At 40.5% G+C, this 23,477-nt stretch overlaps 2 protein-coding genes across 2 annotated transcripts in view; one reads left to right on the top strand and one right to left on the bottom strand.

Annotated features, from left to right (window-relative positions):
* Positions 1 to 13,079, top strand: part of nme7 (NME/NM23 family member 7) — a 23,121-nt gene extending 10,042 nt beyond the window's left edge. Inside the window, 5 exon segments of the mRNA XM_051947264.1 lie at positions 2,177 to 2,241; positions 2,858 to 2,926; positions 3,181 to 3,282; positions 12,267 to 12,374; positions 12,937 to 13,079. Coding sequence (XP_051803224.1) covers positions 2,177 to 2,241; positions 2,858 to 2,926; positions 3,181 to 3,282; positions 12,267 to 12,374; positions 12,937 to 12,969 — 377 coding nt within the window. The 3' untranslated portion in view covers positions 12,970 to 13,079.
* Positions 13,020 to 23,477, bottom strand: atp1b1a (ATPase Na+/K+ transporting subunit beta 1a). The gene is made up of 6 exons (XM_022213560.2): positions 23,180 to 23,477; positions 17,610 to 17,738; positions 16,171 to 16,326; positions 15,768 to 15,952; positions 14,469 to 14,552; positions 13,020 to 14,366 (listed from the first exon to the last, which is right to left on the bottom strand). The coding sequence occupies exons 1-6, from the start codon at positions 23,271 to 23,273 to the stop codon at positions 14,109 to 14,111; spliced, it is 906 nt and encodes a 301-aa protein (XP_022069252.1). The 5' UTR covers positions 23,274 to 23,477; the 3' UTR covers positions 13,020 to 14,108.

Genomic DNA, 23,477 nt, shown 5'->3' with positions numbered 1-23,477 from the left:
TAACTTAATGATAATGGCTGAATGATGTGTCTGTGGAGTCTGGTGCTGTACATTCTGCTCACTGACACGACTTCCTGCCACACCTACATGGAGTGGAGCCATTATAAATATTATTTCTGTCGTTATTACAGCCTTCCTTCCTGTTGTGACGTGTTAAAATGTTTGCTGTGAGAAAAACTCAATGAAAGAGAACATGTTTTAAAGAACACCACGCACAAGCACGGACATGTTTTGTTTGCCTCTGGGCATCATTGAGCAGCTGTTAAACTCGCAATCATCTGCAGCAATAAATGACCTCAAACATAAAGTATGCAACTGCATGCCTGTTTTAATTAATACTAGTTGTTGTTGACTGTGCTAATTTATCACACACACAGTGATGGTGTTGTAATTAAACACTCTCTCTTGTGTTGTCTTTTGCCTGTGTATCTTGCTGTAAAAAATAACAAACTAGAAAGCGATTGGCAGACCACTATTCTTTTAAAACACAACATAGAATTTGTCTTTAGTGTTTTTTACTCATCAGATAGTCAAAGATATATGTGTTGGCCTGGTTGTTAGTTCAGTTTACTTTTGCATGGTCCTAATTATTTTATGTTGCTAAAGTTCATTTATTCAAATATTTGTGCTGCAAGTTTTTGTCTGAAGAGGAGTTTATACAACCTTACAAAGTCCACCCGCAAATTTCTCTGTGCTCATTGTGCTTTGACAGCTTAGTAAGTATTATCTAATAGCATAAACAATAGTTGTTTTGCTCACTAAGACAAGCTGTTTGTTGTAGAGAGGTAGTGTCTGATCTGAAAATGTTTTCAAAGTTATAATAACCCTGCTTGATAAAAACAATTCAAGTGCATTTTAACTTATTGTGCTATTTTATGTCATTAGTACCCTGGTTTGAATGTTTTGCAGTAATTTTCAGAGAATGAAAGTTTTGTCTGCATTATTTACTAAATGGCCTGACTCAAGTCTGCTCAACTATTTTTCAGCCAGTTTAATGAGCTGTTCTGTACAAACTGTGCAGGTGGAGTAGTTAAAAACATACCATATTGCGCAAAACATAGTATTAGCACAGTTTTAATGTGAGCACACAATGTTTACTGTCAGACGAGACGTGACATATTTGATCTGAGCCAAAAATAGTAACCCAGTGTGAGTGCTTTCTCCAGCTAAGCCCAAACTGGGATCATCAGCGAGTTCAAAGACAAATAGTGTCAAAAGCCTCTCTCTGATTTCCCTTGAGAATCACTTAGGAGGCTCATTTACGTGGCGGCTACATGTACAGGACACAGCCAGTCACGGCGGCGATAAAGGAAGTTGTGACTGAAAATGCATTCAGACATGACTGGAATAGAGAAGCTACTGTTGCCAGGCACCCAGAATAGGATCTCCTAGCAACAGCACCAGCTGCTTTTGGGAGCTGCGTTGAGCGTGTGCCTATCCGAGGCAGGCTGCTGGCTGTTGCCTGGGGAGGGCGCAGAGGACTCAGGAGGTGGTTTCTCACCTTGTACACATGACAGGACTGTGTCTGAACCAGACAGACATTCATCGACACTCACTGTGACACCTGGTTCAAAATGAAAGTCATGACTAAGCGCTGCTGTGTTCAGAATTAATGGAAAATGTCCTGTCTGCTGAGTACACAGGCTACTTTTTATCAGGATGTCAGACTGAGATTATGAGACTGGCTCCTTCATTCAATTATGTGTCTGCGTCAGTCTGACCTTCACTGTCACTGCTGCACCTTTGTCACTGCAGCTGTACCGACTCTACAGTAATGTATGGCCACATTGACGAGAACTGCAGCTCTGTATGTTGCTTTCTAAAAGGCTGACTGTCTGGACAAAAATAATGTTCCCTGTAATAGACAGGACATCTGTAAGACAATCCCACTGTACTTTGTCCACAGGAAACACTGAGGTCATTGCAACCTAAGATAATATTGATGTCTAAATAGGTGCATTATGGTGGCTTCATAGCATGTTCGATAATATCTCCAACCATTTTAAAAAGAATGTTTTTATCTGTCTGTTTTCCTCAGTTAACTGTGACTGCTACTTCAGAAGTCACTTGATGAGGATCACACCCATGAGTTTACTGTGGCAGTAAATAGTTTATATGTCAATCTGTGTATACCCATATAAGTTCACAGATAGGAAGAGCTTTGATGTGTCTACAGGTCTGACTGGGAAGATCCTGAACTCCATATCTGCAGCTGGATTTGAAATCTCTGCTCTTCAGATGGTAAAAATCTGACCAGTAATTCTGTCCTTGTAATCTTTGTTGTAAAGTCTGTCATACATTTGTGCACACATCTCTTATATTCCCATATACCGCAGCTTTACCAGTGTACTGATGTACAGTAATACATGCACAGTATCAGCTTCCTGTGATCTACAGCGACCACATAATTGAATTTGGCGTCAGTGATGTAAGCAGTGACCCCTCACAGTCCATTCATTTTGCCCCATCAGATGTGATGTAGGAGGACAAAATAAATCAATCAGTTTTATCTCTGCGGCCACATGCTGGGATGTTGTGCACAAATGGGAGTAAAAGAAAAGTGGATATTAGCAATTCATGCAGGAGTCTTGTTCCAAGGAAATGTTTCATATCTCTAATGTTTGTGAAGTTGCATTTGTCTTTGTGTGTGGAAAATACAGAAAGTTTTTGTGATAGTGGAGCTGTTGTCACAATTCAAAGCACAGACACTGAGTAAAGTATTTCTGTTTGATGAAGGGAAATTCCTTTATTGTGTGTGTTACTTTTTTCTTCATGTTTAATCTCATGAAGTGCAGTCGCCTTAATCCATTTTGCATTTTCATGAATGTTTTTCAAGAGTATTATTTTCCTGTCACAGTTCAATGTGGATCGGGCGAATGCAGAAGAATTCTATGAAGTTTATAAAGGCGTTGTTACAGAGTATCCTGTGAGTATGAGCATTGTTGTACCATCACAGCAAGTCTCTGCAATATTGCTCTGTGTAATTACTGCTTTTCAAAATGAAAAATCTAATGTTGCACAATAAATTAAACTAATTTGAAATCATCTAGAAGAGTGGCAAAAGATGTCAGTCTCAGTACCTAAATTTGCAGTTGTTCAGTTCATGATTTTTGTCATTATCATAGTTTTTCATCTAAATACAAGTCTAGATTTGACTGTATTTCCACATACTGCCTACAGAGTATGGTGACTGAGCTGTGTTCTGGTCCCTGCATGGTCCTGGAGATCCATGGCACCGACACACCAAAGACCTTCAGGGAATTCTGTGGACCCGCTGATCCAGTGAGTATTGTTTTTCCCTCATTATATTCTATCGCAGTTGTTTACACTAGTAAAATGTCAAGAGTCAGTTTAGAAGCTGTGAAAATCAATGTATCCTCTGCAAATGATTATCCATCCATCAGCCTCTTTGTGAATAGAGTTGTCCAAACGTCCTATGTACTGAAAATGCCTGTGTCACATGTAATATACATACCAAGCTTAACCCTGTGAACTCCAAGCTGTTTCTAGGCTTTTTTTTTTTTTTTTTTTTTTGCTTCTGTCACTTTTCGGGTCACTGAAAAGTAACAGACAGCAGTATTAAGTCCTGTACCTCTATGGAAACAAAAATGTGCATTTGTATGATTTTTTTTTTAATAAGAATTGAAAAAAAAATGGTATCAACATGTACAACATTTTTGTGCCCCATGCGTTACCAGCACTGAAAAAGATGTCTCTGCATAACTTAAATCTTTCACTATGTACGTTTTTTTTTATTTGTTTCGATACTTGTCTCCTCTCCGCTTTGTGTAAAAGCTGCCTGTAGTTCACTGAAAAGACTTTTTGTTACATGACTGTCAGTCACATCTGAGTCACTAATGGCCTCAAGGTTGTGTGGAGGAACACAGAATTTTTTGTTCTTTACAGAATCTGGTTTGTAAAAATGATTTATTTATAGCAATTTTTAGATGAGGCATGTAAAACATGATAATTTTGACCAAACATCATGATTTGGTTAAACTGGTGATTAGTTTAACGACTTTCAGACATGTGAAAATCTCTCTGTTTTTACCATTTCTGACTCTGAGTAATGGCGTAATATTAGTGATTTTATAATTCTTTCTTTATCCGTTTTAAAATGGCATGCATTTAAAACCCTCCAGCAATTTTGTGATTCAGAGAGTTAAAATAATAATTGAACAGTTTTGCTTTAAATCCTGCCGTTATGAAATGTTTTTGAGCATTACACGGTCAGATGTTTCTAATATTTCGTCTTTAGAGGTCATATTTTTTTTATACTTCAAAAATTAAGCTCTTTCTTAACTTTGGGTGTTTAGCTTGTGTAACATAAGTTTTTTTTATTGAGTGGAGGCAGTTCACCAATTACACGGCACTCCTTTTGTCTTGTGTCCTTGCATACCTGTAAGCCAGGCTAAATCTGTTGAGCCGAGTTTTTATTATGAGGCCTGCGAAACATCTGCTGAAGTAATTAAAGCTGGCAGCTGGAATCCAGACCAAAAGTTGAAGGAGAAGCCTCGTGTTTTTCATCTTAACTGAGTTAAATATTTGAGTTTCAACCTTCAACTGGTTCAAAGTTGATTCCATGAAAAACAATACACAGATGAATCCTGAATCGGACCATGTAAACGTACGAGAAACTTTTTAGCCCCTGCTTAGTTTTTGTAGATTTTGTGACTGAGGCGATAAGATAAACGACTTGGCCCATGCAGGGAACTTGTGTGTGTTTGTGTGAACACATGTGTGCATGTGTATGTTCTAGGTGCTGTGGAGACAGAGCTGTAGGGCTGTGCCAGTGCGTGATGTGAAATCTAATAAGACGCTCTGCTTGGTTACCATAAGAATGAGAGACTACACACCTGCACAGTTTTCTCTACTAGTGCAGCGGCTGCCTGTGACTCAGCGAGGAATCTTGTTCAAATTATCAAAGCTTCAGGTGTCCTGTGATTTCCTCTGGTGCACATTTAGGTGTTTTTTTTTTAAATTCAGATGTATTTACATACTGTGCTTAATCATTAGTCCTCCAGACCACAGTCAACATATGACTGACACTACAGCAGGAAAAGCGTTAATTAGCAATTGATTTCTGGGTCACATGATCCTACACCACTGCTCATTGATGCCAAAATAATTTAGTCTTGACAAGCGCCCTCTGTTCTTTCATTAGTTACCATCTCAACATCTGCCTCCGGTTTGGTTTCTTTCTGGTTCCACTTAAAGAGGCTGTGAATGTTTGAGTTTGCATCATCATTCAAAGTATCTCAGGCGCATACTGCTAAAACTAGGGTCTATGTTTTGTTTTTAACCAAGTGATTTCACTGCTCCCAAAAAAGATTCTTCATATCCAAAGTTTGAAATGTTCACTATTTTTTACCAGCAATTTTTACATCTTGTCATTCAATAGCAAGGTTCATTTCATTTGAGTGTTCATGAAATACATCCAAAGAAAGTACAGGAACATGAAGAGAATAAAAAGTTGAGCCCTATAAGTAGGGTATTTAAAAATATAGTAAGTTGTATCTGGTCCAGCTGTAATATGAGGAATAAAATGACTTGGAATCGTATCTAAGTATTTCTCAGGGATTTTTGGGCATACACACGTGGACAAAATTGTTGGTACCCCTCAGTTAAAGAAGGAAAAACCCACAATTCTCACTGAAATCACTTGAAACTCACAAAAGTAACAATAAATAAAAATTTATTGAAAATTAAATAATCAAAATCAGCCATCACTTTTGAATTGTTGATTAACATAATTATTTAAAAAAACAAACTAATGAAATAGGGCTGGACAAAAATGATGGTACCCATAACTTAATATTTTGTTGCACAACCTTTTGAGGCAATCACTGCAATTAAACGATTTCTGTATTTGTCAATGAGCGTTCTGCAGCTGTCAACAGGTATTTTGGCCCACTCCTCATGAGCAAACAGCTCCAGTTGTCTCAGGTTTGATGGGTGTCTTCTCCAAATGGCATGTTTCAGCTCCTTCCACATATGTTCAATGGGATTCAGATCTGGGCTCATAGAAGGCCACTTTAGAATAGTCCAACGCTTTTCTCTCAGCCATTCTTGGGTGTTTTTGGCTGTGTGTTTTGGATCGTTGTCCTGTTGGAAGACCCATGACCTGCGACTGAGACCAAGCTTTCTGACACTAGGCAGCACATTTCTCTCCAGAATGCCTTGATAGTCTTCAGATTTCATCGTACCTTGCACACTTTCAAGACACCCTGTGCCAGATGCAGCAAAGCAGCCCCAAAACATTACTGAGCCTCCTCCATGTTTCACCGTAGGGACAGTGTTCTTTTCTTCGTATGCTTGGTTTTTGAGTCTATGAACATAGAGTTGATGTGCCTTACCAAAAAGCTCCAGTTTGGTCTCATCTGTCCAAAGGACATTCTCCCAGAAGCTTTGTGGCTTGTCAACATGCATTTTTGCAAATTCCAGTCTGGCTTTTTTATGAGTTTTTTTCAGCAGTGGTGTCCTCCTTGGTCGTCTCCCATGAAGTCCACTTTGGCTCAAACAACGACGAATGGTGCGATCTGACACTGATGTACCTTGGCCTTGGAGTTCACCTTTAATTTCTTTGGAGGTTGCTCTGGGCTCTTTGGATACAATTCCAACGATCCGTCTCTTCAATTTGTCATCAATTTTCCTCTTGCGGCCACGTCCAGGGAGGTTGGCTACTGTCCCGTGGGTCTTGAACTTCTGAATAATATGAGCCACTGTTGTCACAGGAACTTCAAGCTGTTTAGAGATGGTCTTATAGCCTTTACCTTTAAGATGTTTGTCTATCATTTTTTTTCGGATGTCCTGGGACAATTCTCTCCTTGGCTTTCTGTTGTCCACGTTCAGTGTGGTACACACCTTTTCACCAAACAGCAGGGTGACTACTTGTCTCCCTTTAAATAGGCAGACTGAGTGATTATGAGTTTGGAAACACTTGTGATGTCAATTAAATGACACACCTGAGTTAATCATGTCACTCTGGTTAAATAGTTTTCAATCTTTTATAGAGGTACCATCATTTTTGTCCAGGCCTGTTTCATTAGTTTGTTTTATTAAATAATTATGTTAATCAACAATTCAAAAGTGATGGCTGTTTTTGATGATTTAATTTTCAATAAATTTTTATTTATTGTTACTTTTGTGAGTTTCAAGTGATTTCAGTGAGAATTGTGGGTTTTTCCTTCTTTAACTGAGGGGTACCAACAATTTTGTCCACGTGTGTAAAGGAATTTAGAGCTGCTAGTCGGTGCCAGAGGAAAATTGCCAGCGCCAAAATGGTAAGAACTGAGATTTGTAGATAAAGCAGTTTTGTTTTTAAGCAGTTTTGTTACTTGAGGTTTGGTTTACCCAAAGATAATAGACATTTTTGTTCATCAGATGGTTAGGGATAACAGGAAAATGCAAAGATCTGTCAAATCCTACTAACACAGTCTCATTGCTTTTCTGTACTTATCATGCTTACTGCCATGGTTCATCATCTCTCAAAGGTCTGTTCTCAGTCAAGAAAAACACTGGTCCTGATTATTTGGTATATTTGATATATTCACACTGTTCTAACTAGACCATTCTGATATCAGCTGCTATCAGTTCATTATAGACTTCTTCAGAACTCTGTAACTTCTCTGATTGCTTCAGACTTTACTGACTAACTGGGAGGTCAAGCAGTTTCATCACTCTGTGACCTCAGACTCACCTCAGCGTTATCCGACCAGTCACCTAAACATTAGCACTCCTACTCTTCAGTGGAGGTCAGCTATTTGATACACAAGATAAGCTGAAAGTCACAGCAGCACTGACATCTCAGGAAAGCAAATGTTGTAAACTAGAAAAAGGCTTTAGGCTGGGTTTGTTTGGCTACACGTTCTATTGTTTGTACGTTTTCGGGTTTGTTTGGTGATTCCAATACGTGTGTTAAGACCTCATTATCAAGTTGACTGATTGGAGTAAACAAATACTCTGACCTTAGACAGTAGAGGTCAGAGTGTTGACTAATAGTTAAGGGTCAGTTGTTTGTAGTAAGAGGAGGCTATTGATTAATTCCAGTTGGCTAATCTATAAGCAGTACAGGTCTAGTGTGAATAAGCAGATGTACGTTTGAGTAGCTGGACTCACTGACCTCAAACATACTTCATCAAGGTAGATTTGATGGTAGATCAATTTAACTCGGGGGTGTCTTTACGGGAGAGAGCAGAAACATCAAAACACAAGTCGCAGGACATGTAACGGCTTTAACTAGGCTTCACATATCTTGGATTAAAGGGCTCCACGTCTTCACACTTCCACACTCCTAGCTGCCGTGCACCACACTTATTCAGTCATGAGATTGTGCTCTGTCTTGTGATGTGTCCTGATATCAGAGTGGACAGCGAATCCCTGTCAGCCAGTCCTGACCCGCTCCCCCACACAGCTTTATTCTCTGAGAGTTCACGCTCCCCATTTGAATCAGCAACTTAATAAAGCATCACTGCCCTCTGCCACACATCTGCAGCACCCCGTGGTCACACACGTGTATTTACAGTAGATAGTAAACGTTAGAGGCAGTGAAATGGGCCCAAACTTCCTGTTACAAGTCCTGCATGTGGTAGTGAAAAATATGTGTATCCTATTGATTTCTAACCCGTAATGGTTTTGTGGAACAAGATATCAGCTTTCCCTGGTGGCGACTGAACTAAATTTAGTGCACTATAGTACCCTAGAAAAGCATCCTAATAGAGGTAATTGCAACTAGATATTGACGCCGCTTCTTTTAAACTTCTGTTTTCCTCTGTATTAACATTTTATGTACTTACAACATTTTGGAAACAGGTTTAGATTATGTTTATCTATCTGAGCAGTTACATGGAATGAAAATAAAAGCGGCACAATGCTAACAGACAGTAGTAGTTATAGTAGTGGCAATAAAAGCGGAATAAATGGCATTATAAAGTAATAAAAAAGAAGATACAGGAGTAACAAACCTCCAAGTCTAAGATGTTACGTGTTATCTGTAATGATGCTTTCTGAAGTATTTATACAACTTTTGTAAAGGTTGTATTGTCCAAATTGAGATGTCTGTTCTGTGTATTTTATTCTGAAACTTTAAAAGTTCTGAGCAGTGTTTAAAGACAGTAAATTTTTTACAGCATGAGTAAAAAATGAACTGCGTTAGCAGCATCTACCTAATCTTTAACACAAGAAGAAAAGGCAGCAGTAATACTTGCATCAGTTCAGTGTGTCCGTCACCTCGGTAGGGTGGGACAGTATAGACGGCCATGTGACCACCGTGTCACTGTGGTCCAACCGCTACTGTCCTCAGAAGTCAGCAGTCCTTCCATGAACATCGGTCTCGTACACTATGGGACTCATTAAAATCAAATTAAACGCTTACAGCAGGTCACTCATGGGTAGCTAATGCAATTACAGAGAGCAGTACTTTGCAAAGATTCTTTTACGCTAAGTAAATCTCCCCCTAATTTCCCTTTTGCCATCGCTGGCTTTTGTCTCATGTGGCACAGGGCACATAAACAGGCTTCTGCCCGGTCACAGCAACCACGCCGACTGTTTGTTTTCTACCCAGAACATGCAGACACGTGCCATTAGACACCAATGACCAGCAATAGTAGGACTCCTGCATGGTTTCTTCTTGTTCACCCCCTTCTTAATGAAAAAAATGTGACTGATCCTTCTCGTTATACTGACCAGAAGGCAGAAGTGCATGCATGCACTGTGCACACAATATGTCTACTATGATCACTAGCTTGTGAGCACGATGAATTTTGTTAATTGTAGGCATAACAGGATTCACAGGTTAGGTTGGTAGGAACTTATCTGGAAGTTTACTATTCTAACCTGATAATGGCACTAGAGGAAAAGTCAGTGATTCCCTAGCCTAGCCGCGCTAGACAAGCCACGGCAACGAATTTAATTCTCTGCCAGGGTGGGTCTAGTTACCCTCCATAAGGCTCGAGGTTGGATGCTCCTAAAACTGGCCGGACCAATCACCATGAAGTGTAGAGTCAGAAGGCGGGCGTAACTAAGTGACGACAGAGGCGCGACGATTCTGACAGAAACAACTAGCCTAGACAACCCACGGCAACGAATTTAATTCTCTGCCAGGATCAACAACAAAAACGACAACAGTCGTTGAGCTCCATTAGCACCGACTCTGAATAATCTTTCTGTTAACATGTCTGTAATATACTTGAGCTTCACCCATTGACTGTACAAATAAGGCTTCACCGAACTACCGCATCCTCTGATTTCCGGCGCTCTCGGAGCCTATTCGTTGCGCTGATTGGTTGTATACCTACCCAATTGCTGCAGAGTGATTTGATAGTTTTAGCCCGCCTCCCTCCCTGTCGAGCGTGCCTAGACCCTTGTGTCTTCAGAGCATGGGTATAGCGCGGCTAGGCTAGTGATTCCCTCAATTAAACAGGATTCAGCCTCTGAAGGCCATGAATGTCTGCACTAAAGTTCACAGTGATCCAACCTTTATTCGCAGAGATTTTTCAGTCTTGAATGAAGTAGTGGACTGACCAATCCTGCCATCCACAAAGCCAAATGAATTAGTTACTCTGACTTAATGAGGTCAAATTGATTGACTGAAAGACACAGTCACCGTAGAGAGCCTTCCCATTTTAGTACCTAAACTGTGCTAGAACTCTCCACAGATCAGCAGTTTTTGGTTCTGCCAAAAAAATAAATACAAGTTTAAAAAACAGTATTAATGTTTTAAATGTAAGCTTACTAATTTTGCAATCCTGTACAAATTTCAGTTTCCATAATTTCCCCTTTGAAATAGCTTTTTGGTTTTCTCTGCCTAAATTTAAAAAAAAGTTAATAAATATATGCGTAAATCAAATCATTTAATGCAGGAACAATTACTTAAAGTTATCAGTGGACTTTTGTCTTTCTTAGGCAATGAGGCATTTTCAAAGTGGTACATTTAACAAAAATAAATGGGTTGAAGGCACCAACACCACTTGCTTGATCTCCTTTGTGGTGCCAAAAATTAAATCCAACCGAATCTGGAATTATTGGAAAAAATCCTGTGTGAGCTGTGTGGTTGATAAGTACTTTATAAACGTCCTTGTGAACAAAACATCGACTTTTTGATAAATCAGTGCTAAGGGGATACATGTGAGCATAATTTGCCTTTTTGTCACTGCATTTACCAAAAATATCTACCAACTTGAGAAAGTCCACAAACCTGAGATTTCAGGTGTTTGTGAAGACAACATCAGAAAGGAGCTGATATACCACCCAATATACCTCTTTAACCCCTGTAGTCCTTGAACCTTCAACCTTTCATTGTCTTTCATAGTCAAGTCAGTGTCTTTTAGCACAATTGTTTGGACTGGGAGACTTGTTTTCGACACACTTTTTGTTTTTGAACACAATGACTGTCTTTGAGGCGAGGGCTGGGTTGATTTATGACCTTGACACTTGTTCCTGTCTTTTGTCGCTCTTAAACCACTGGAGGGCAAAGAAGGCGTCATAGGAAATGTTTCTCTGCCTCAAGAAACAGTGAGATTCTTCACCTGACAAGATCTGTGTTTCTACCAAACCAACATCACATGGTATCTACTATATGTTGCATAACAGTTGCACTACATTGGGGTTACTGGTCATGTTGAGGAATTAATTATTCACATGGCCCCTCCGTTAACGGCAGGCCTTGTGGGAAGGTAGCATTTCCTGGAGGCACCGAGGGCAACGGAGCCCAGCTTTGACCTTGGGAGCGTCTGATGTTGAAAGGAAAGAGACAGACACTCAAGATAAGTGTGCTGCCTGGACTTAAGAGCCGCTTTAAATAAACTTCTCCAATAAAATGGGCCCGTACTTTATTTATAGTCAGTATGGATGACAACATATTAAAAAACTTATGGGAATGGTTTGATTTGTTCTAAAACAGAGTGAAGTAGTGCTGACTGCGTTGTATGTAGTGAAACACTATCAAGAAAATGTAGAAGGAAATCTGAATTTGGTCTGCCTCTGCAAGTACTGCTTGTGAAAGGTTTGCTGAGTGTCAGTGTTTTGTCACTTCCTCTGCTGGATCACATGCTCTGCTGCTGAATAATCACTCTGCTGGAGGCACAAAACAGTACAGGATGTTCACTTTTAAAACTCAGCTCTTTCATCCACACGAAACTTTAACATTTGGACGGACAGAGTGTTACATCATTGCCTTTTGTTTCATGTTGTTTCATGCTGAGGTGGGAGCTAATGGGAGGATGTCTGATCAGTGACCGCATCACAATCGATATGTTTTCATTTGACAGGAAATCGCACGGCACCTTCGTCCCACCACGCTGCGCGCCCTTTACAGCAAAGATAAAGTGAAAAACGCCGTCCACTGCACAGACCTCCCAGAAGACGGTGTTCTGGAGGTGGGTGACACGTGCACGTTGTACTCTCCATGTACTGCAGCCGACACCCACATTGTTTCATGTGTGTAGCTCCTCTCATCCTGCAAATAGGTTTCCTCATTGTCTCTCGCTCCATGCATAAATAAGTACCTTAGCCAAGAACAAAGCCCCTTCGAGTCCGTGAAGCCACATCCTTAGACCAGTCTCATGACTCCGCTCTGTGGGCCGGGGCAACCTTAGATCACACTGGTTTTGAGGAGAACAAGAATGGCAGAGGAATTTGAAACAAAGCCATTGTTTTGCCGGGAGTGGGTCTGACCCATCGAGCGTCATTGTTCAGGAAAACTCCTGATCTGTAGCCTGGACAAATGCCTCCTTGTTAAACATTAGCCTGTGACTGACTGAGCTGCCATTTTCCCAAGACAGGAACATAGTGGTCAAGAAAAGGCTTGTGCAGAGAATTTACTCTGTGAACTTTTACAGTGTCACTATTCTGGTAGCAGACAGTAAGGCCTGGCTAACACTTGACATTAAGCATTAATTCAATAGACAGTCTTAAATTTTCTTTAACTTTCTTTTCCAGGTGCAGTATTTCTTCAAGATTTTGGATGGATGAAAGCAAACAAGAAAATGTGTTAAACTATGTATTCAAAAACTTCACAGTCATCTCAGTTTTCTGTTTATTGTTTCAGCCTTATGCAGATTAAATAAAGTGACAAGAGCAGACTCCTGACAAGTGTTTGATCTTCAACATTGAATTAAGTATTTTCACACCAACTAAACATCTTATTACACGGGATACTGCATTGCCTCTGATATTCTGTAACTTTTTGACCAGCGACTTTGGTATTGGATTCATACATTACACTTTGAAAAAAAAATGTACAACTGCATAAATATAAAATTCTTCCACCATGAAAATGGCTAAAACATTCAATAGTAAGTTGCATCACGTCATGTGATGTCTCCAGCAAAACAGATTTCAAAGCACTGAGTTGCCACTGTTTCCATGGAGGTGACAGTCATCTAGGCTGGACCCACAAAGCTCTACACTATGAATTAAGAATGAACAGATGTAAGAGTATCAAACAGAAATGTCATCAAACCATATCTAACAGCTAAGGTGAACAAAATGTGTACAAATGTATCCTTCCACTGCCAACTTGGATAAAGAAACACACAAAAAAAAGGTTCTATGGAGCGCAGTCATTTACTCATACATGGGCCTTAAAGGTTCAGAGTACCATGCTAGTGTTTCAGTTAGTCAGAGCACATTGACACACACACTCCACACACTCACATAAACTAACACGCCTGCACAGAGACACGAGCGCGCACACACACCTTGGACCACTAAAGCTGACATAAGACAAAAGAGATTACAACAGGACTGGACTACAGCACTGGACACTCCAAAAATATATAGAAACCGCGTGAGGATGAAATACCTTGGGGACAGAAACACAACCAGCTACACGTCAGTAGTGGAATTGCAGTTTTACAGTAATAGATGAACACATCCCATGGCTCAAGGAATATTTTCATTTACAGTAGAATAAATATTTGCTATTGCTACTCTTGTATTTTACATTCTAACCCTCGACAAACACACAGAAAAGCTAGTGTAAAGCACACGGATTAAGTGTAGGTCCTGTATATTATGAATGTTCAAAGACTAGTGGTGTTTATCTGAACTCTTGTATTCTCTCTACATTTTGTTTGTTTGCAAAATGAGAGTGCTCATCGTGGCTGAGGTCACGAGTTCACCGTGATCTTAACGTCAAAGCGTCCCTGATAGCGGTCTTTCTCACTGTAGTCGATGTTTGCTCCATATGCTTTGCACTCGATGCGGATCTCCTCGCCTATGGTGAGGTTGGTGAACTGAATGGCCACCAGAGGCTGCAGGTACTGGGGGTGCAGCAGTTTGCCGTAGTACGGGTAGTACTGAAGAGGGAAGCCCTCACCGATGCCAAAGTACTTGATCTCTCCGACCTTGTCCTCATCTTCCTCTCTCTGCAAACGTAACGGCTGAATCAAACCTTTTGCAACATTTAACCTTAAGACAGATATTGATTCTTCTAATAGGCAGGTACTAAAACATCGTTTCAAACATACCTTATTTTTGCAGTAAATGGGGATCAGGTTGGTGAGTGCTTTTCCCTGCAGAGCCTCTGGGAGGGACTGATTGTTAGCGGGACCCTAACAAAAGAGAGACGGGTTGATTAACAAGATCCTGTTGTGGTGGTTGTGTTAAGTTTGATTCTGGCTGGCAGGTTTTACATGGTGCAACCTGCAAGCGATGTAGTGTGGAGATGTTGACCGATGAGCGAATCAAAGTTAATCTGATTTGAAATACTGCACATGCATGTCTGTCTTAAATATCTTAAATATCAGTTATAACACTCTTTGATTACTAATCATCCGTATTGATATAATATGTAAAACTAAAAAAATCAACGACTACTCGGGTGATTTCACTTCATTTGGAGCAATTAATTTTTAGTTATCAATTATGTTTCCACGTTAAATACAGCAAGTTTCCAAATTATTTAAACGGCGGTTACTTTTTTCGCTGTGACAAAATGCGTAGACAATATGGGTGATTAATAACTATAAAAAAAGTCACATATTGAGGGGTACTCCAGATGTATCACTGCTGTCTTACAACAATGCAGCACTACCATTAAAAAGAATACAAATGAATGCAACACAAGTAAACATTATCTTTTTACTCCACATATACTTCAATCTAGCAAAATCTGGCGTATACATTACCCATAATGCAATGTTAACAGGTGGCAGCTTGGTGTGCTATGCTAGTAGTGGCTAATACAGTCTCCAGCCTGAAGCAGAGATGAATGCTGGTCTACTGAGGTCTGAAAAGTGAACTTAATTTTCAGCTCCACACCCCCAGATTATTTGAATTTTCACGCTGGCAGTCTTCAGGCACTGCTTTGGACATGGTGTGTGTAACCTTGGGAATCCCCCTTTATGAAAGTGAGCATGTTTCGGGGGGAATTTCCGAACGATACCCAGAAATGATGCAGTTTAAAAATGACACTAAACTTCCTACATACATGTGGCTGAAACAATAACCCATGTTGCTCTTTCATACTGAGTCTTTGCTGCAGTCAGCCCACACTGACACTGATTAATGCATTAATGTTCTGAGTAAAGTTTTGTGCTGCTTCTTTCCACTTTTTGGGAACAGTGACAGACGATGATGACAGGTGAGTTACATTAACTGATTGTCACATGGGTGGCCAGGTATTAAGGTCTCGATGGGTGGCATGTCATGCTAATTCACATTTTTCACAATTAAACTTGACAGTTTTTTGTCCATTTAAAACATTTCCCACCGTTTAATCCCTCTACACATTCTATGACGCAGTTGTAAGTGTGCAGTGAACCTACTCTTGGTCTGAAGTTGACGATCCTGTTGAGCTTGACAATCATGCATGGTTTTCCGTCCTTGAAGCCAAAAGTTGAGTCGGGCTCCCCTGAACAGCTGCCAAGCCAAGATCTAAGGAAACGGCAAGCTTTCCTCTGCCCTTCGCCACTTTCCAGAGAGCCGCGGTCCATGTAGCCCCGAGGAGTGGCTGCAAAAGGTGCATCAAAAAACACGTTAGACCTGGAGATGTAAGTGAATACTGTACACACAAAGCAACACTCTTAGAAGAATATTACATTTTTAAGAAATTATACCACTTTGTTTAAATATCTAATTATGAGAGACAAATCTTAACTGACAATTGTGACATACACATCAGGGATCAGCCAGACTCTGACAATCCCTGTATGATTGACGTATACTTGCCTCCACAATCCTCAAACTTCATCATATCATCCTGAGCATCTTTTTTATAGATCTCAAGGAATGTCTCCATGCTCTTAATGTACTTTGCATATGTAGTCGCATCAGACATGCGGAAAGAAATTTCAGATTTGTCTGAGCGCGGGGTGTGTGATAGACCTGAAAAACACAAGATAGTTCTGGTAAGGAAATACATTTGGGAAATAAATGCAGCAACCTAAGTAAAATACATTGTAGAACAGTTTATTTAATTTGTGAAAAAGAGTGAAATTCCTGATAGAAGCAACACTGCATGCTGTGTGAGTTATTGTACGAATGCTCTATTATCTTAGGACAATGTGGGGTCTTGGGGATTTCCTCAGATGGTCTCTGTCAGCTTTTTACAGCAGTAATTTTCCACAGACGTTGTGCATAAGGCCTCGGTGAGGCGTGGCATGAGGAGAGTAAGATGGGTAAGAGGGCTGAGCAGAAACAAGACATTCATGATCCTTTCCCAGCCTCACTGCTGGGTCTGTTTATTTGATGCTATAGATGTGAGCGAGATTCAAGTTGGCGCAACAGAGATGGAGACGTAACATTTGAATTTCAGTGGAGGCTTGTGAAAGTTCACCAATCCCCTGCCCCCACCCATCCACGCTCACGTGTGTCTCTCTCACAATGGAAACTTTTAGCCCCAGAGTGGGAGGCGGGCTCGAGCTCTGAAAAAAAAAAGTTCTCTCTGCTTCCTTGATCGTGCCACTACTGGAAACTCGCTTCAGTTCAAAGCTCACCACGCTTACTTTTTTGCTTTCCGCTAATCTTTGATTGTCAACAGTCGTGGACAGAACTGCAGGCAAACTAACCCGAGCGCATGAAGTCAGTCATCTACAATGACTGCTAAAAATACCGCCAAGGCTGGAGCATGTGCTGTGCAAACAAGTACTGGCACAAAAAACGAGGCAGGGCACTTAAAAATCTGTCTGCGAGCTTAGAGGAAATTTCGAAACACTCGTGTGAGTGCAGCAGGGTTTCATGACGCTGAGTTCTCACAAGATTACAGATTAGAAAAAACAAGCTTAGAGACGTCTTAACTCTGAAAAAAACGTTCCTTTTTTCCCTCCAAACAATAAACTACAAACTGGACACGCATGCACATGTAAACATGTCAACTGTGACGCATGATCATAGCACACATGAATCGTTTTAGTTCCCCTGTAGCCTGAGGGGGAAACATTGACTGGCTGAGAGGAGTGAAGGACAAAATGGCTGAACCTATTTAAGGTCAGACAGACTCCTGATAGAGTAGCTGCTTAAAGGCACACCCCAACAGTCGTTTTTAACTACATGATCACAGACACTTCTGATCACTGTGATAACCACTAAGTCTTGAGCTGAAGAGGCATCCGTTGTCCCAGAAGATCACTCATACAGCCAGAGTAGAAAGGTGAGGAAGACATATTTACCTGGGGGAGCGACTCTGTCCTGATAGGTGGGTTTGTAGTTACTTAGTGTAAGCAGCAAAGCCTGAATGGTCCCGATGAAAATTCCAGCCAAGCATCCATAGAAAATCACGTAGAACAAGAAGATTTTAACTGTAGGAGGAAAAAGTCAATTCCATTAATGATGTAAAATAACAGAACTGCAACAATAACCAGACAAACTGATTAGCATGCATCTGCTTTAATTATAAAAAGGTCACACAATGTCTGAATTTAGAATCTGAATTGTTTTTTCTATTAATTTAAAGTAATTTTTTAAAGTTTTTAAGGCGTTGTTTTGACCAAATGAAGCATTTAAAGATGTCCGTTAGCATGTTTTCACATTTCATACACCACATGCCTGACTGCAGCAGATGTAAAAATGCCCGTCAATTAATTTCTTAAAATGCAGTGAATAAGTAAAGAACTTCCACTTAATTTGTTCTATCAGCTTTAAAAACAGCTGCTGGCCAAAACCTGCAGGAGACACTAAGAACCTCGAGAATAGCATTTCTTTCACAGACTGCTGCTACTCAGTGTGACTCCCTTATTTTCTCATCATGGACGCTGTTATAGAACAATGATTGCTTTCCACCCCACCACCTCATTTAAAATTTATCTCAATTATGCAACGGCAGGAGGGCTGTGGTTCCAGTGCAACAGGGTGAGTCACTGGTTGTTCCTGTCAGCGCCACAGCCACCTCACACAGACCCTCCTCCCACCGTGTCACTTACAACAGGTTTGGCATTAAAACGCTGTCCTCACTTAAGTGAACACAAAGGCTCTTATTCATGTTGTTGTGGCAGACAGCGGCTATTTTTTTATTACCATTTCTTGTTTGTCCACGTTCAGTTGAGTTCACTGGGGAAGATATGCATCAGAACTTGAACTGTACCGTCAGTTGGCTGATTGTTTAATGTCAGAATCACCTAACACACTGCGAACCAAAGACATAGCTCTGACACATGGCTTAAAAGTGGAAGCAGATCTCCACTGGAATCTTTATACATAACATTTCTAACCACTTTTAGATTAGTCTAGTTGTTTGTGTCCGGATGTACAATAATACTTTCTCTAGACTACAACCCTTGAGATCTACTGGTATCTCCAGCTCAGGTTAAAAAAAACCAAAACACATGGAGCTTCTGTATTAACTGTTTTAAAAGTCTATTCCTACGCCATCCCTTTAAAATGGCACTAAAAACCTGACTTTCTTCTTTTTGTACAAACAGGGTCATCTGATACGCCTCTTAGACTAATAGGAATACTCACTGTATTTACATATATTTTGAATTTTTTGTTCGAACCAAGAGCACAGGGCTTTGAAATCTAAGAAAATGTCCCAATATAAAACTTTGGCTTACAAATCTTTCAGATCTCATTCAACAGTTTATTCATTCTCTTTACTATTTTTCAATCCCTAACACAAAGTCGGAGCTACGGTATCACCTGGTCTTGATGTTGTTGTGGACTGAGGCTTAAGACAGCCGGATCATTGTTCCTATTCATGATGGGTTTGTTGTTGTGGCACCTTCCTAAAATGTCTTCTCGCTGCCAAGATCATGTCCAAATCATCCACTGCAAAACCAGTTTGCTGGGTTGATTCCATGTTCAACCCCACAACCTTATCTCCTGCCAGCAGAATGTAGCCTGAGAGGTCTGCAGGAGATACAGTGGCGCTCACCGTGCCGGCCCAAGTGTGACTCTAATATTGTTTAAATACACTAAAAGCATGTACACAGTGTTTCCAACACACGGGCAGATAATATAACCATGTCATTGTCAGTGGCAGCGTGCATGTGAGGACGACATACCGCAGTGACAACACGCAGCAGGAGTGAGGAAAGGTGACAAACTTTCTGAATATAAATTTGACACACGAGTAAAAGCGGCACACAGCCTGGATTATGGGCTTCCATATGTTCCAACGTGGCTACAAGTTGCCACAGCACCTGCTCTCGATGTAAATGCATGAAGAGCTATGATCGTGTCGTCAGCCGAGGCAGGATTGCTCCATGATGCACCTGTTTCAGAGGGAAACTATAGAAGGATTGCCGTCTCAGGCGCTGACACCCGTGTTGGATTACAATTATGTGCTGTGATTCCTCTGGAGCCTAGGAAATAAATGTTTTGCAATCTGCACAGCCGTCTGAATGAGAAATAGACAAATGAATAGACAGATCAGCTGATATGTTTTTGTTCTTCACAGCAGAGATAATATTTAGAAGTAACTGAGGAAAGTGATATTTTCAGTAAAGATGAAACTCTTGGTGTCATAATTTATCCTAATACAAACTCCAATACAACTATTAGATAAAATGCCTTGATTATGTTTGATTTTCGTACACTAAATTAAAAGAAACGTTAATTAACCTTTAGTGTTGATAGGCTGTTACTCATGACTTACAACCAGTCAGATAGAGCTGTGGGCAGAACTACAGAGACCTCAGAGTGGTGACTATACATTCAGAGAGGCTGCATCAGTGCCAAAGAGCATTTTTCAATCAGTTTATCACGTTATGAATATGTTCTGAAAATAAAAATACTAAAAATTGGAAAAAATATGTAATATCAGAGGCAATCAGGGCTGCGATAATGGTTATTTTCATTATCAGCTAACCTGTTGATTATATTTTCGATTAATGTAATAGTTGTTTGAGCTTAGAATGTCAGGAAATGGTGAAACAGTGGTTTTGAAAGCCCGAGATGACATCTTTAAATGCCGTGTTTTGTCCCAAATCCAAAGACATGTCTTTGAGACGTAAAGAAACCAGAAAACATTTATATTTAACCCTCCTGTTGTCCTCCGGGTCAAATTTACCCATTTTAAAGTTTGAAAATGTGTGAAAATTAAAATATATTTTCACAGTGAAACTTCTGATGTCCACATTTTCAACATTTTTTTGGATTTTTTTGAACATTTTTGGGTGTAAAATAAAGAATGTTAAAGAAAAAGTTTCTTAAGAACATTCTCAAAAAAAGCAACTAAAATCCAGCGAATTTCACTGGATTTTGGTTGATTTTTGTGAATGTTCTTAAAGAAAATATAAGTTTTACTGATATATATGGAATCACTAGATATTTTTAAGATTTTTTTTGAAGATTTTTAGTCATTTTTTGAAAATATTTACAAGACTTTTCTTGCCACATTTGGTAGATTTTTTTAAATAAAACTTTCATGGGAAACTTTTAAGGAATTATTGGAATTTTCTTCCTGAAGGTTTTGCAAATTATTATTTGTGGGGAGTTTTTTTGCTGAATTTTTGGATTTTTTTTCAACGAAACACTATTTTTTGGGGCCGGTAAAAGAAGACAACAGGAGGGTTAAGTAGCTGTAATCGGAGAATTTGGGCTCCTGCATTTCCTAAAAACATACTTAAACCAACTAATTGAAAATATTTGGCGCTTATAACAGTTGACGACTAAGCTATTAATCTTTGAGGCTCTCGATCTGATAATCAGTTGGTCTTAAAACATTTTTTTTCCCTTGCCATGCATTCATAATTCAGGCAAACAGGCGTGTCGAACTATGTGAAGTTTTATCCAGCGCTTCCATTTATCATACCTTGGGTTTTTCATTGTGTTTAAGTTGCTTTTAAAGGAGAGCATGTCCTTTGCGGGCATCGGTGTTGTGTGACGTCAGAGACATGAACTCAAAAGCGTCAATAACAGGCCGAAATTGAAGTCTGAATGGCAGAAATGTAAATAGCACGCAAAGTGTCCTAGTGGTGGTGAAAGGCAGAATTTGAATGGAGAGCACCTCCCCCACCAGACTGCTGCAGCGTGTTGTGAAGGGACCGAGCCCACATTCACACCACTCTCATGTCTCCACACTTCCACCGACGGGTTTCAGTTCAAGCTGCTTTGAAGGTTTCTTCTACAAGCTGCTCGGGTCGAAAATGTCGACACGAAAACGCCGCGGAGACAAAATGAGCGCCCAGTTTCACACCGTCACTCCCCATTTCCTGTCACTCACATGCTGAAAACTACAGAAAATGAACCACAGTCGAGCTTCGTGTGTATATATACACGCTAATGAGTAGTTTTCCGACGTGCTGCGTTGTTTTCAGCCACTCAAGGGCACAGAGCAGACAGACAAACCTGTTGCTGTTGGAGCTCTCACTTTTTACTTAGTGCGACATCACTCCCCCTCACAACAAAGGCCTGTAATAGATGCTCACTAAGTTTAACTACGAGCCTGGCAACAGTGAGGCGACACTGACGTGGTGATTTTCTGGTGAATTTCCACAGCTAAATCTGACATTTTAGCACCAAAACCAGCAGCTATAACAGCGATACGACCGCTCCATTACTGTGATCTTTATCATCACAATCCGCCTTTTTCCGGACAGTGTTCATTCTCGCCAAGTCTAATTTCTTCCTCGCTTTCTTTCTTTCTTTCTTTCGGGGGTAAAAATAAATAAATAACCGGGAGATGGAGGGGAGAGAGAGAGAGGGGGGAAAAAGAGGGGCGGCCCTTGAGACATGTGAGTCGTGATCTGCTCCACCGTGTTACCAAGCGGTGTCTGGCCGAGCCCGGCTGTGGTTCACACCGGAGGAAGGGGGGAAAAACACCATTTTCTAATTTCTTAAAACGCTTTAACGAGCTTAATAGGCAGTATATAATGGAAGGTAGTTATCCTATCAAATCAACAACCACTGCTGACCGAATTAGGCGAGCATTGCCCCGACTTAAAGTATTGAAAACAGTGGTTAAAACGATTAGATCCAATAATCTTTTTTTGCTTTGAGTGAAAGGAGGAGGGGGAAAAGCATAACTGGGCCTGTATACAGGAGGAACAGATTAGCTGCTCAGCTTATTAATGGCATGAATAAAATGTCCTCTTCTACTCCTTGGTGGGCTAAAATTTAAATAAAGAGAATAAAAAGGCTGGAGAAAAGAGGTACACAACAACCAAAGTCCAACTTTATTTCACCTTCTGGTTCAGTAAAAAGTCCTGGCCCGATACAGTCTGTCCTTCAAGATGACCTTTTCATAAAGGACAATTATTAATGAATGGCCCAATATGGGCTACGCCTTGGCAATCATTACCTAATACAAAGCATGAACCACAATACCCGTTTTTAATCTTGTCGAAATCATATGCGCTAACAAACAGTGAAAGCGAGCATGCAAAAAAGGGGAACAAATCATCTAACTATAAATGCGAGTTAATTGGTTTAGTAGCTTTTTAATTAGCCTCATTTTTGACTACATTCGACCTGTAGCACGTCCAGCAGGCTGACTCCGCCAGAGGAGCCCGTCTGGAGCTGCACAAGTGAGTTTTATTCGGATTTAGCAGAGCAACTTCGGGCACACAGCCTCCATTGAAAAGCAAAGTCACGACGCAGCATGTCAAAGGCACTGGGCTCTAACAGGTGCTGTCTGTCTGTCTGTCTTTACACTCAGGAAACCGAGGGGAAAACAGTGTAAAAAAAATCCCCTTTTCGAGGACAGTTTCCACTCTGCGACGGCCAAACATCACCGGCGCCGTCGTCTACCAACGGTCGCTAGCTTGTTAGTTCGCTGAAATAAAGGAAAAAGAGTACTTACACCAACTGCCCCCTGTTCGTCCTAGAAACTCCCTCTTCTCGGAATTCCACACAAAATTCCTCCATCCGCCGTCACTGTCTTTATTTCCAGACATATTAACTCCCCGGTAATGTCCCCCCTTTGTTTTTTTTCGGTTTACCTAATTTTCTTAACGGTTCTGCTGGGGCAGTTTGTAGCTCACACTGTTAACTGTCCCTCACAGGAAACGCGAAAGGACAGTTTCGTACCCGACTCCGCCAATTGTAGCACACACAATTTATCTCTCGGGGAGACCGGCTCCGCCCGTCAACTCCCGTAA

The sequence above is a fragment of the Acanthochromis polyacanthus genome, chromosome 4 (genome assembly GCF_021347895.1).
Source record: "Acanthochromis polyacanthus isolate Apoly-LR-REF ecotype Palm Island chromosome 4, KAUST_Apoly_ChrSc, whole genome shotgun sequence".
Classification (NCBI taxonomy): Eukaryota; Metazoa; Chordata; class Actinopteri; family Pomacentridae; genus Acanthochromis; species Acanthochromis polyacanthus.
This window is presented reverse-complemented; position numbering and strand designations above follow the sequence as displayed.

What these genes read in the sequence shown, in the direction of transcription:
- atp1b1a (XM_022213560.2), bottom strand. Translation starts at nt 23,273, where the DNA reads ATGTCTGGAAATAAAGACAGTGACGGCGGATGGAGGAATTTTGTGTGG. An exon ending in GGACAGAGTCGCTCCCCCAG is followed by an intron (nt 16,327 to 17,609) that starts GTAAATATGTCT and finishes TGTGTTTTTCAG; the next exon opens with GTCTATCACACACCCCGCGC. An exon ending in CCATTTACTGCAAAAATAAG is followed by an intron (nt 14,367 to 14,468) that starts GTATGTTTGAAA and finishes TTACGTTTGCAG; the next exon opens with AGAGAGGAAGATGAGGACAA.